The sequence below is a fragment of the Cottoperca gobio genome, chromosome 12, assembly GCF_900634415.1.
Source record: "Cottoperca gobio chromosome 12, fCotGob3.1, whole genome shotgun sequence".
Lineage (NCBI taxonomy): Eukaryota > Metazoa > Chordata > Actinopteri > Perciformes > Bovichtidae > Cottoperca > Cottoperca gobio.
The window spans coordinates 5,897,957-5,911,399 of NC_041366.1; the positions used below are offsets into that span (position 1 = coordinate 5,897,957).

General features: G+C 40.2%; 1 protein-coding gene across 1 annotated transcript; it reads right to left on the reverse strand.

Moving 5' to 3' along the window:
* Positions 1-900: 900 nt before the first annotated feature.
* adra1ab (adrenoceptor alpha 1Ab) lies at positions 901-13,104 on the reverse strand. Its single transcript, XM_029444036.1, has 3 exons — positions 12,927-13,104; positions 5,761-7,056; positions 901-2,579 (listed from the first exon to the last, which is right to left on the reverse strand). The coding sequence occupies exons 2-3, from the start codon at positions 6,674-6,676 to the stop codon at positions 2,110-2,112; spliced, it is 1,386 nt and encodes a 461-aa protein (XP_029299896.1). The 5' UTR covers positions 6,677-7,056; positions 12,927-13,104; the 3' UTR covers positions 901-2,109.
* Positions 13,105-13,443: the final 339 nt, after the last annotated feature.

Here is a 13,443-nt window from a genome sequence, read left to right on the forward strand (position 1 = left end):
GGACCACACAATGTTTGTTTATGAATTTGTGTGATATGGTGGGCTTTGTTTGGCTAATTAATGAAATTACTTAATTTCAATAAAGAGAGTGGGTGGGCACACCGGAGACATTGCTATAGTATTATAAGGTATAATGCAATACAATCACCTTGCAATAAAAACTAGGCTTTGTAAAGCTATGTTGTTGTTAAAAGTCTTTTTAGTGTTGGTTCAGTGTTTTATTAAAGGTTACAATAATATATTTTTATAGCTTATATTGCAGCAGTGGACCTTTCACAATATGGACTGAATACCAATAACCTGAGTAATGTCCTTCCATCATAAGGCAGTAAATGAACATTTATTTTTAGCCTTGGATAATAAAAAAGCAATACTTACGAAACCCATTAATCGACTGATTTTAAATGAGTATGTATCAGGGTCACTCTTAGTGATGAACCCACTGATAAAACTTTTTTCTCTCTAAATATGCTCCAAAATGATGGAATACCCTACCATACATCCAGTTCCCTTACATACCTCCTTACAAGAGTTATGTTAGCTGAACAGATATTTTTGGCTTATAATTTAATGTAATTTTAATATTTTTATTAATTCTTTATTTTAATTTATATTCTTAGTGTGTTTTTATCTTATATTTTATCATCTTCTCTCTTTTTATCATCTATTTGCCCAAGTTTAAATATGGTGCATATTTTTCTTTTAAAGCAGTTTCAGCTTCATCTCTTGTAGAAAATTGTTCTATTTTTATTTTATTGCATTATTATTATTGATACACTGACTGTACACTACCTGCAAAGCACTGCAACTAGCTGATGAAGAAATTGGAAAATATTGCAGCTAAAGAGCCTGTTATTTCCCTCAGGAGTTATTGGAGATTCAACCAGAACTAAAAACAAGAGTGAATGTTGGACTTACACTCGTCAAATGGACTCAAACATGACTCAAATGGGAACATACTGTGGCTCTGTGTCTGCTAAATGCATATTTGATTACACGCTAGACATAACAGCTTCATCAGGTGATAATACATCAGGGCTGTGTGTCTGTCGGCTACAGTTACAGAAAAACAAAGAATTGAAGATGTTTGCACGTGGAAAACCCAACTCTGTAGAACTGCACTGAAAGGAAACCAGTACTCAGAAATAAAGAGAAAAGCATCCGACGCCTCTTCATTTATTAAACAACACCACAAGCTATGATGTCAAACATAAAAAGTTGATTCAACACATCTTTGATGCAACCTCAATAAAAACATTGAAAGCTTCAGAGGGGTAGAATGAAGGTCTTTTGTTTGTGACAGCACTGTATTGTAAAGTTTTCTTTTATTTACCCAAAAACTAAATATCAAATGATATTTCTCTTCCCTCCAACAATTTCTAATTTTTGTCTCTCTGTGACAGGTATTTCAAAACCAAAGCCTGCAAGTGTTTTGTCCCTTTAAAGCGGGGAGAACACGCATGTAATACACGCACTCCTAGACGTGCTCCCACTTTCTCAGAGCTTTCACTGGATTTAGAGCATCTCACCCTTAAGGGCTCTTGTGCAATCTGAAGAAATACCACTAATGTTTAAAGAAATAATGTCTCTGGAGTGCTTTTACAATGGTATTTCAATAAGATTCTATTATGTCTTTTATTCCTCTTCAAGTGCAGATAGTTATCCCTCCTAACCTTTTGTCCATACTTTTATTTAATCTTTTTTTAACCAAAGAGGATTGTATTTTTCCAAAAGTCTCATGCTGTGCATTCATACTCCAGTGTTCTTCTTGTTGATCACTAGGGAGCTCCTATTGAACTAGACAAGTAGAGCTCTGTTTAAGAGCAGCTCAGTGCTGGCTGTTGAGTGAAGACAAAAATGTTACTCATTCAGTTTCCCAAATCATATTTTCTTTGACACTCCAGGCATTTACACTGGCATAAAGCCTTAAGGCAACAGCGTTATCTTCTGCCTGCGCTGGAGGCAAGACTCACTATCGACTGGCCCTGCACTCTATGCCTCTGAGGAATTTAAATATACATGCAGAAGTTGTACATAAGTGTTTCCGCGGGGCAAAACCCAAGTACAAGAATGGATGGTAAGAATTCCACCATTGCATCAGCATGCCAATCAAACAGCCTCTCCTGTCGCGCTGAGAGAAATGCGTAAGACCTTGGTTGATCTGTGACTGGAGGGATTCTGGGACACCGGCGTTCGGCTTGCCGAGAGACACCACGCCTTCAGCAGACTCTTACTCTGGATTTGTGCGCTTTGAGCCTGATCCGGACCACCGACAGATGAGGGGGTCGACAGCACCCTACAGCAACCACATGAGGAAACAGTGATGTTTGGGGCCGAGATATCAGAGGTATTGGACGTGGGGCCTGGACTGGAGGAGTGAGGCGTGATGTGTCCTTGTGGTTTGGCAGCCGGTACCCCAGTTCTCAGGCAGCGACCACGGATCACGTTGTGGAAGGCTTTCTTGAACTCCCGACTGAAGCATGGGTAGATAATGGGGTTAATGCAGCTATTGAGGTAACCCAGCCAGAAGGTAATCTTAAAGACGGTTTCAGAAGGCTTACAGGATGGGAAGATGGATCCTGGAGAGCACACAAACAGACACAAATCAAAAAAGGAATCAAATACACTATCTCTCTGTCTCTCCTCTCCAGCCACATTTGTAATTCCCTAGACCACTTTTAAGGCTTTTAAGGGGTACTATTTTCTGGAAATCCCATGCCAAAGGTGTCTGTATCCTTTTGTTCGCACTGGTGGGCCTATAATTGCAATTTCCATCCATCCACCAGATGCCCTCAGACTTTCCCTCCTTTCCCCATTACCTGACTGCCCCAACCATCTACACACCTGTTCCCACTTTCTTCATCAGCTCTGCAGTTGCCATGCTCTCTGTATTTTTCCTTTCGAGCTATGTAACCTGATCCTGTACCTGCCTGCCTGGAAGTCGACATATTCCTTTACTTTAGCAATAAATCACTGAACTTAGTATTTGGTTTTGGTTGGCCTGCACAGCGCTCTGACATCAAACCCATTCAACACCTTTGGGATGAATTGTATAAACCAAAACCAATTTTACAAAAGTATTGCTTCACAACGGCTTGAAACTATATGGTGCCATTAATAAGCAACAGTCATCTAATTTTATGAGTTTGGTAAGCATACTGTACAAGTAATGCCAGCATGGTAGCGGCTGCAGTAAAAGGCTTCCTGGTGGCCACCAAGTGCTTCATCACAAAACAGGCTTTCCGTCTGAAGTGGTCCGGAGGAATACAAAAAAAAGTCAGTGTTTTGCAGTCTGGGAATCTCAGACTATCATTGGCTCAGAGCTTGAATGATCACTGCGCTGTGAGCCATGAAGGTCTGTCTCAATTGGAATGCATAACTATTCTCCAATGACTGGCTGGCTTGGGAGGCTACAAGGGTGACTGAGGATGCCTCCCAGTATTACAGCCCATTAAGCCTTGTGCTTGTTATCTATAATAGCTTTCATAGGAGGGATTTATAGTACGTTTCATTCCATTTCATCTCAAAGTAGAAGCGTGTGGTGTTTTATTTGGTCTATTTGGTTGCTTGTAATTGAATTTCTTGATGTCCCTTCTGAGAAACTCGAGTAGCAGACTCTAGGGACAGCAGGGAAGGAGAAAAGTCCGGCCTGATGTTGTGTTCATAGAGCAAAACCGGGCAAGCAAAATGATACAAGTGATTTAAGCCTCAACAGCTTTTGTATCACAATAGCTATCACAGGAGGGTTGCTGTTAGATGTACATAAAAAAGGCTCAGTCTATGCTCATGGGTGGCAATATTGGTATGCTAGATCGTCAGTCAGGCGGTCATTTGGTCAATCCGCTACTTTGGTCCAGACTATATATATTAATTAGGACGTGTCATTTTTTGGTAGAGTGACCCATTTGTTTACATTTGGATTCCACCTCGAGCCTTTTAATACGCTCAGTTATGAATGTACACACTGGCAAGAAAAGATAACGCATATTATTTGTCCACAGGATGTGTTTCATCCTTGTCTCCCCCATCCTGTATAATACATTGTTCCTTCCTTCAATAAGATTACAGTTTGTGTAACAAAATACACGTTTCAGAAATAATCTGACCATCTGCGACCTGGGAGGTAACTGCTGACAGACTCTTACCCTTTAAATACACACTGGTCCACCATGACAATCACTTATCTCAGCCATGAGAGTTATTTCAGAAGCAATTAAGATTTTAGATTAGGCTTCACAATGGTTTGATTCTGGCCTCTCTTACATCTATGATAACATCGCTGTTATCGCCTTCTTTGACAGTCTGACAAAAATGTAGGTGTAATTTATTGATGATAAAGTTGAGAATATTGGGCTTAGAGGACATTTACCTTTTCCCTGAGCTCCTGATATTGTTAACTGAAGCTCATATCTACAGTGAGGGTGGACTAAACCTTAATTAGTTCATTTCTATTCAGTTTTGCCTCTGCTAAAATTTAAATGAACATTTAATATATTTCTCAGAATAAAGCAGGCCTCTATAAGAACTCATTAAAACTCTTAATTATGACTTCAATTAATGTCTGAATCATTTAATACTTTTTCATATTCAGAAAATTATGAATTATTTGCATTTTCCTGTACAGCAGATCAATCATTTGATCTTATATTAGGCCCCATTCTTCTTTACCTCTCATTAAAATATCCTTGCATTCAAGTTACAGAGCTACTGTAAAGACTTGTTTTTCTGAAAGATACAGTAAACTTGTCACAACCTTTCAAGAACCCAGTAGGTTGTTGGACAACACTGTTGTTGAAAGTATTTCCAAAATCGTCAGACTCTTTATAAGGATAGATATAGACACATTTCTATATTTAGGAATATATTTTAAATTATGAATGTAAGTTCACGTACATAACATAATTAAGTCAACATGTTTTGTTTTCACACGGGACACAAACAGTGGCCTCCTGGGTGAAAGTCCTGTTTGTTTGACCTAACCATTCAACCCAATCTACTGCCTGCACAGACTGCCTAACAATGCTGAACATCCCTGCAGTGGTCCAGCTTACTAATAGATGATAACAGCTCACTGAGTCAACTAAGGGGTAGAGCAGGGCTATCACATGTATGCTCCCGATAACGCCCTTTAAATCGGCTGATAACATCTGAAGTGAGTGACATGCTCAACACCAGACAACAGAAAGAGTTTGTTAGCAAGTAGCTGGTGAACACAGTGGAGCATTTAGCAGCTTAAGAGACATTATATTTGCTACAGGAGTTGGTAGAGTTTGTAAAGTTATTGCTCGAGACCTAATTCAGGAGACACGTTGTTATGAAATCTTTTCTTTTGTTCTGCAGACAAAATATTGTTTGACTGAAGAGTATTTGAGGATTCTGTAAATACATTCAACCCAGCCAGCAGTAAATGTTATTAAATTACCTTCTGGGTTTTAGAAGGATTTATGTTTCAGAGACACAGACCCTTCGCTTTGTGACTTGAATACAATAAGATTACATGAAAAGGAACAAACAGAGGTTATGTCATGTTAAAAGCAGAAAAGATTAGGAGAAGTAGTTATTTTGTCAGCTATTGTTTTATAGTTCTCTTGACTGTGCTCATTGTGTGCTGTAATCCTGAGATGGCGCGCGCAGCACAGGACACGGAACTAATGTTTCATAATGTCGGTGCCGTCTCATCATTGTCTCGCCTTAGTCATGGAAATCGCATTCAGTCATAGTTTTTGTTAATTAAAGTAACACTGGTAAGGAGGTACCTACCGATGGGTAAAACCAGGAAAAAAGGGAGCCAGCACAGAATGAAGCACCCGACAACGATGCCAAGGGTCTTGGCTGCTTTCTCTTCTCTTGAGAACTTCAGCAACTTCGGCAGGGAAAAGGTGGTGCGTTTATGTGTTGCGGTCCCCTTGTCCTCCTCGTGCTTCTCCGTCTGAGCAGCATTCCCTCGGTGAATCCTCAGCATCACCCCCTCTGTCTCAACTCCTTCTCCCTTACTGCTCCTCCTGAGGGTTTTGGTCTCTCTCTTTGCCACAGTATACACACGGCAGTACATGGCCAAGATGATGGCCAGAGGTATGTAGAAAGATCCTAGCGCCGAGAACAAAGCATAGCCGGGCTCCTCTGTGATCCGGCACACTGTCTCGTCTTCGGGGTCGGGCTCCTTCCAGCCAAACAGAGGACCAACAGATATAGCTGCTGAGAGTACCCAGAGAGCAGCCACCGCGGTAAGGCCTCTCCGTCCAGTAGCTATGGCAGGGTAACGCAGAGGGTAGCTGACAGCTAGGTAGCGGTCGATTGAGATCACACACAGGCTGAGGATGGAGGCGGTACAGCATAGGACATCCAGAGCGGCCCAGACGCTGCAGAAGGATCGACCAAACACCCATCTTCCCAGAGCCTCCGAGGTGGCGGAGAAGGGCAGCACGGCAGAGCTGAGCAGCAGGTCTGCTGCTGCCAAGTTGGCGATGAAGTAATGTGTCACAGAGCGCCAGTTGTGGTGGAATAAAACTGACAGGATGACCAGGATGTTGCCAAGGACCCCAAACACGACAAACACCACCAGCACCATCCCCAAAACCACCACCTTGGCTAAATCCACTTCGGTGTGGGCGGAGGAGCTGCAGTTGGGACAGCGATCTGCTGCAGAGAAAACACTCGAGTTCTCAGCAGGAACCATTGTAATCTGTTGGGTGCATTACCTTTTTAAATGTCTTGAAGAGTGATAACACTCATGCCACATCTGTTCCTCAACCCATTTTCTGCTCCTCCTATTGCGGAGGATAAAAGCGTTTCCTGCAGCATAAACTGATCTTCCAGTTCATTTGTAGATGTGACGACTCGTGCCAGCGCTCCACCGATCACGTAGCCTCTGCCAGGGTTCCTTGGCAGAATGTCATATTCAGAGAGAGAAACACTGCCATGCTTTGTCATATTTAGTCCAGAATAATAATAGAGTTTAATAGAAATCGAACAAATATCCATGTTCAAAGTGGCAGTTAATGATGGATTTGGAATGTTATGTGTTCAGCCATGATGAAAGACTTTCTTCCAGGAAACCTTTTAGAAACAAGAAAAGAGATAAAAGTATATTTAACAAAACATTAATAATCCAAGCATCATTTTAATATCCACACCAGGCTCATTACCTCTTAAGGCCCTGTAACACATATCCGTATGACAGAAACGTATGCCGGTGCAGAGTCCAAATACGTCCAACTTTTCATCGGATCAGATCAGAAAAGTGAACGTATACAGACACGCATGTCTAACCTATTGATATCGTATCACTTACTTATACAAAATGTATCAGACGAATACCCAACAAATGCATAACGTATACAAAAATATGGCATATACAAAATATCGGCAATACGCTGGTGTACGTTGATATAAGGTAAGGTATAAGTAGTATTCGTTAAGAGCTCACTGTGTTACGCTGGGGTGCGTTGTTGAACGCTGATGTTTTGAGCATGTTCAAAATTACCAGACATACCCGACGTGTGCTTCATAAGATATGCAGACGTTACGTTACGTTAGATATACGTGAATACGGAATACGTATGTGAATACTTACCTACGTAAATATAGTACGTGAATACTTACCTACGTAAATATAGTACGTGAATACTTACCTACGTAAATATAGTACGTAAATACCTACGTGACTACGTTAGATATAGGCTACGTCGGCTGACGGTGAATCCTACAGCCAATGTATTGATAACGAGTGGATACCCTATTCCTACCCTATGTTAAGATGATGCCTGATAACGGAGTAACTTATTAAACGTGTTTCTACAGTACAGCTAGCGTTCAGCTAGCGTTTTGGGAGCTTATTGGGGTTTGAATACAATATATAGGGTCCCTGCGAGTAGCTCATCCTGACTTCTTCACAACACGTCTTGATGAATACATCACCCCATCATCAGAGAGCATGGAGGATGCTGAGAGGCTGCGACAAGAGTACATTCTAGCCGTTCTCCAGCATCAGCATGACGTGAACCAGATGGCACTTTTCCAGCTCCGTTGGCCAGACACTCTGATACGTTTTAAATAGGTAAGTGATACGCTATCAATAGGTTAGACATACGTATAATAATGTGTTATGTGTTCTTTATGTATACGTCAGCTACAACACTGCTGTGGAAAAGTTGGACGCATTTGGACTCTGACACATTTTTAGCTAATTTTCATATACGCCGGCATGTTTCTGCCATACGGAACTGTGTATGTCTGGTGGGTTCGGCGTAACGTCTGCGTCCTTCAAACGATCACAACTTACCCTTAATTTATATCAACCTATTGCCGATATTTCGTATGCGCCGGCATACGTTTCTGTCATACGGATATGTGGGACAGGGCCTTTAAGTGCAGTTATTTCTTCAGCAGCGTGGGAGCTAATCAAAACTTCACACATAAAATATAATGAATTAAAGTTAAATTAAAGAAAGAAAAAGTAAATATACAGCACTCAGATATTATTAAAGGGTAAAAACATCCCCCAAGTCTCTTTTCTGAGAATAAGGTCTCTATATTCGTCTTCCCTCATTACAGCTACATTAGAGAACATGGGGGTTGTGCTTGAGTAAACTAAGTGGCCTTCACAACTTAGTTTTCAACCAAAGAACATTGTAGCCTAATTGTCTTTTTGCCTCTGCAAGCAAACAACTGACAACCATAGAATATCTCATTACTCATACCTGATTTTTGTTTAACCTTTAGTTAACCTGGAAATCGATTAAAGGAAATGATCTGTTTACTGTGAGGAGGCATGGAGCTTTTGAGCAGTAGGTATCGCAGGTATTATAATAGAAAAGACAAAAAAGAGACGAGACATAATCCAAAACAACAGCAGGGGGTAAAGGCAAGACACCGCAGCTGCAATAACGATCCTTGGGGGCAAAAAGAAAATCATCCATGGCATTATGAGAAAACCAGTCAGCCATGCAGGTAATACAAAGATAAATGAAAGCAGAGATAAAACATTTTTTAAGAGCAGCCGTTCAGCCAGAGCCTGTGATGGCTTCCTTGAAGGTCTTGTGTCTGCGAGTCGGGCGCTAACTCAAACGCCTGTTGACAGGCCAGGAATTGAACCTTGAGGTGGGAACTATATTACTGAGGGGTAGGCTTTGGCTAGCTGATAGTCCCACTCAGTACCACTCTCAGTGTATGTGTTGGAGATCTGGGATGTCACTGAGTGAGATAAACGGCGGCGGGGTGGAAAAATATTTAAAAGCAGCCGCGATAAAGCCTTCGGTGAGCAGGGTCATGCTTGTCACGTGTTTTATCAGGATCAAAGGCTTTCGCTCGCCGCACATCCCACCACGAGGCAGAACGAAAATCCTCCCAAATAAACACTTGATGTTGGGATTTCCAGCATCAATAGCTGGAGGAGGAATGGAAATCAAACAGCCGGTGAATATCTTGGATTGTTTCAGAAGGATGGCTGAACGCAGTGATATTTGGACGGCCTTTTAGGTTGTAATGAGATTTCTCAGTGTGGTGAAGTGCCAAAGAGATGAACCGCTTCTAAAAGTTTATTTCCTCAGCCCACCTGTGTTTGAGGATTACTGTGACGAGGCTAATAAGTCTTTCCTGAATTTCCAAACCACACATTAAGTTTTGCTGTATTTGCATGTCCTGTGCCCCGAGGCTGAAAACTTGGCTTAAAAGAATACTTCACTGCCAAAATGATCAACTGTGTATGAATAACTCGCCCTGTGTTACCTTGTATTCTTGAAGAAGCTTTGTTTTTCTGGCATGCATCCAAGGTTGAAGATGAATACAAAAACGCAGAAAAGTGAGTTTTACAACAGTAAAACTATATCCATTTACAAACTTGTGTTTGAAGAGCGTACGACTGGATACATGATATTTGGATTTTACTGATGTTACACGAATGTTTTGATATAGTTTTGCTGATGTTGAACTCGGCCCCCCATTTACTTCAATTCATCAAGAATTTTCTTTGTTTATGGATTCTTGGATCACTGTTCAGGCATGCGAGAAAAACAAAGTTTCCTTCACAAATTCAAAGTAACACGGGGTGAGTTATTGATCTACAAATGGCCATCTTGTGGGTGAAGTATTCCTTCAAGGTAAAAACTCCTGTGTCTTTGCGCTTCATGTTTCATTCATGCACGTATTAGTATGATAGCAGGGTGATGGCAGCGCTGTGACAACATGATGAAGTGGTGTAAGATGAATTAAATGACTATTTACACTATTGACTGCCTTCCCAGCCACGTCCTGGAGTTTTTTGGAGTCTTTTATTTGTAATTTTCTTCCTCCAGGAAAGGATCTTTATCAGACAAAATGCAAACGTTTTTGAGCGGTTTTGTCAAAACGACAGAAGGCAGAGAAAAACAGACACGTGATCTTGCTTCGAAAACAAAGGAGGAATTGTAATGTCTGTGCATTTCTCCAGATATGAAACTGAAGCAAAGAGATTAGAAAACAAGTCCTACAATACGTGTTAAGAGAGTGAACTGTCCTGCAGAGATCCTGTGTCCTATAGGAAAGGTCAAATCAAACTGTCAATGTGTTTGATCAATCTTTCAGGGCATTGATGATTGATGAGTTGAGTCACTCATCGTGCAAAAATACCAAATATTTGCTCATTTAGCTTCTAAAATGTGACGATTTGCTGCTTTTCTCTATTTTATATAATTGTAACTTAAATATCTTGGTTTCGGATTGTTGGTCAGAAAGAAGCAACTTAAAGACATCGCCATGGCCTCTGACAACTTGTGATGGGTTCAAAAAACATTTTTACTCAATTTGAAAAAAGAATGTAGAATTAATAGAATAGATTAATAGAAAAAACATTGAGTTGCTCCCTAAGTGCATTTTCCTTATGCTCATCCCAACAGTGAGACTGCAAACACCTCTCATTCCCTGCAGATGATATTTGATTAAAAGCTATCAGCGGACATCATTACACCCTAATTTACATCAGAAACTCAAAGGTGCACTGCTCATTGTATTGCATTAGTGGGTCTCATGGAAAGATGTTGCTTTGCCCTTGAAGAAACTTTCCCGTCAGCCTCCTCGGCCTTAGTGGCCATTACACAATTAAAGCAAGACAGCCAATTACATCTTATATTGGAATCATAATTAGGAGACAGTATATCAGTGAGCATACCAAATGGCTTAATGTAGCCTGACTGTGGGCATATTCAATCAGAACAGCGGTTCACAGCAGAGGACAGCGTTGCCATCACAAGGGTAATGTGCACAATATCAGCGTTCACGTTCCTGACAACATTACGCAGCAGCTCCTCTTGTTTTTACAGCATGTGTGGTGGCTATCTGCAACATATGGAAACTTCTCTGCATTGCGTTACACAAAGGCCTACACATTCATTATATTTAAAAGACCACAATCATCAAGGTTGTAGAAGGAAATATATTCAGCACTTTGTCTGACACGTCTGATGTATTACTGTCTTCAGGGCTGGAACTAACAATTACTCTCATTATTGATTCATTGATCAATTACTTGTGAAATGTCTCGATTTATCTTTTGATTAATAGGTTAATAAATGCCAGACAATGTAAATAATTAACTAGGTGGTGTAATGAAAAATAAATTAGTATTTTTTAAATAATTTATTTTATTATTATTTTTCACCATTACACACACAAACATGCATGCCATATTTAACAAATTCTTCCTTAAACACTGCATTTTGTTAGGTTTGTTTTGTTTGTTATGTATCATGTTAACTTCTGTACGTCACCTTTTATCATTGTTGTACCACAAGTAAGTCACTACTGTTTCGTTTCGGAAAAAATAAAATAAAATAAAAACACAAGTTCCTAGAGCCCACATTACTTCTTTAAATATTTATATTTTGTCAGTATGACTGTTCAAACAGACTACAGATACATTTACAATGACATAAAACAGGGGAAAGCCACAACTTGTCACATTTGAGAAGTGAGAACCAGAGAATGTTGTCAAAATTGGTAAAATCATTCAAATATTTCTCCACAACACCACTACTTAGACGAATCCCATGATTTGAAATGTTGCCTAACATAACTTTCCTTCAGGTCACATCAAACAAATGAAATCCAATCTACTTTTTAAGTACACACACGGATCTACCCAACATGGTAATCTATTCTGCTGCCAGTACCGGACCACTGCAATCATTTGCTTTTACAAACACTGTAACACAAAACAGTTTGAGTCAGCTCTCTGGAGCAATGCACTACCATGATGAATTACTTCACGTTGGAAGTCAATTTCTAAATAGCTGTACTCTCATGCATATACCTGCATGACATAAATCATTATGTGTTATCAACCTTGAACACTAACGCACACTGCCCTTCAGAAAGGACAGTACAAGTATTGTGTCTTGTGCTTTCATCCATCTGAGGAACGTTGTGTTGCGTCTATTTCCAGAAGGCATCTATCTCACAGGATCATAATAAATGTTCCTAAGCATCAAACCTTTGCAGCTTTAATCATTAATCATTTTTTAATATTCATAAAACATCTATATTTACATCCCCGTCTGTTTTTAGATTAATATGGCCTACCTGTTGAGGGGAGATGTTGTGAAAATAAATCTAAATGAGGCTGTAGAGGGAAACAGCCTATTGTTTTGTTAATTATAAATATAATATATGTATAGGCTACAATATACATATTGCTTTTCACTTTTAACACGTTTGAATACTTTTGAAATATACAAGAAATAAACAATTACTGAACTGGCTGCAGGAATTAGCATCACTAACTGATGGTGGAAATAAAGCAATTTTCACAATCAGTGGCCTATTAAAAAAACAATCACCACATCCTCCACCTGATTAAAAAGAATCATAACGAACCATTATGGAAATTAGAAGTCACTCAGCCAGTGAAGTAGCCTGATATGGGATGAGGGGGGGAAGAAGAAAAGAAGTCTTACCTTCTCAGAGCGCACACATCTCATTGCAGCGAGTTTTTAAAAAAGGGGGGCAAACAGTTCAGCTGATTCTCTCTGAAAGCAGACATGCGTTCTCGTGTCTGTCCGCCACGGAGAGCACGAAGAGCACAGAGCTCCCGTCCCTATGCCTGCCGTCCTTCTGCCTCCCTTTTGTGGGAGAAGTGTCACAGTGGACCACCCCACCTGATCCTCCCAGGCCCCGCCCCCTGCCCGAGCAGTTTGTACCTTTTTTAATTAGCGGTGTCCAAGCGCCATGCTCAATCATTAGCTGCGCCGAGCAGGTTAGTGGGACCATAAGAGCAACGGACAGTCTAATCAATCAACAACTAAAGCAAAGTTAATATTTGTTTGTAGATGTTTATCAAAAATAACATGGAAGAGAAGTATTTTTTCCATTGGAGTAATAAAATGTATTGTATCTTAAGTACAAAAATGCATTTGGAATTTATAGTTGACTTAGCCAAACAACTATTAATGTACAACTTATTTTTAGGATTTC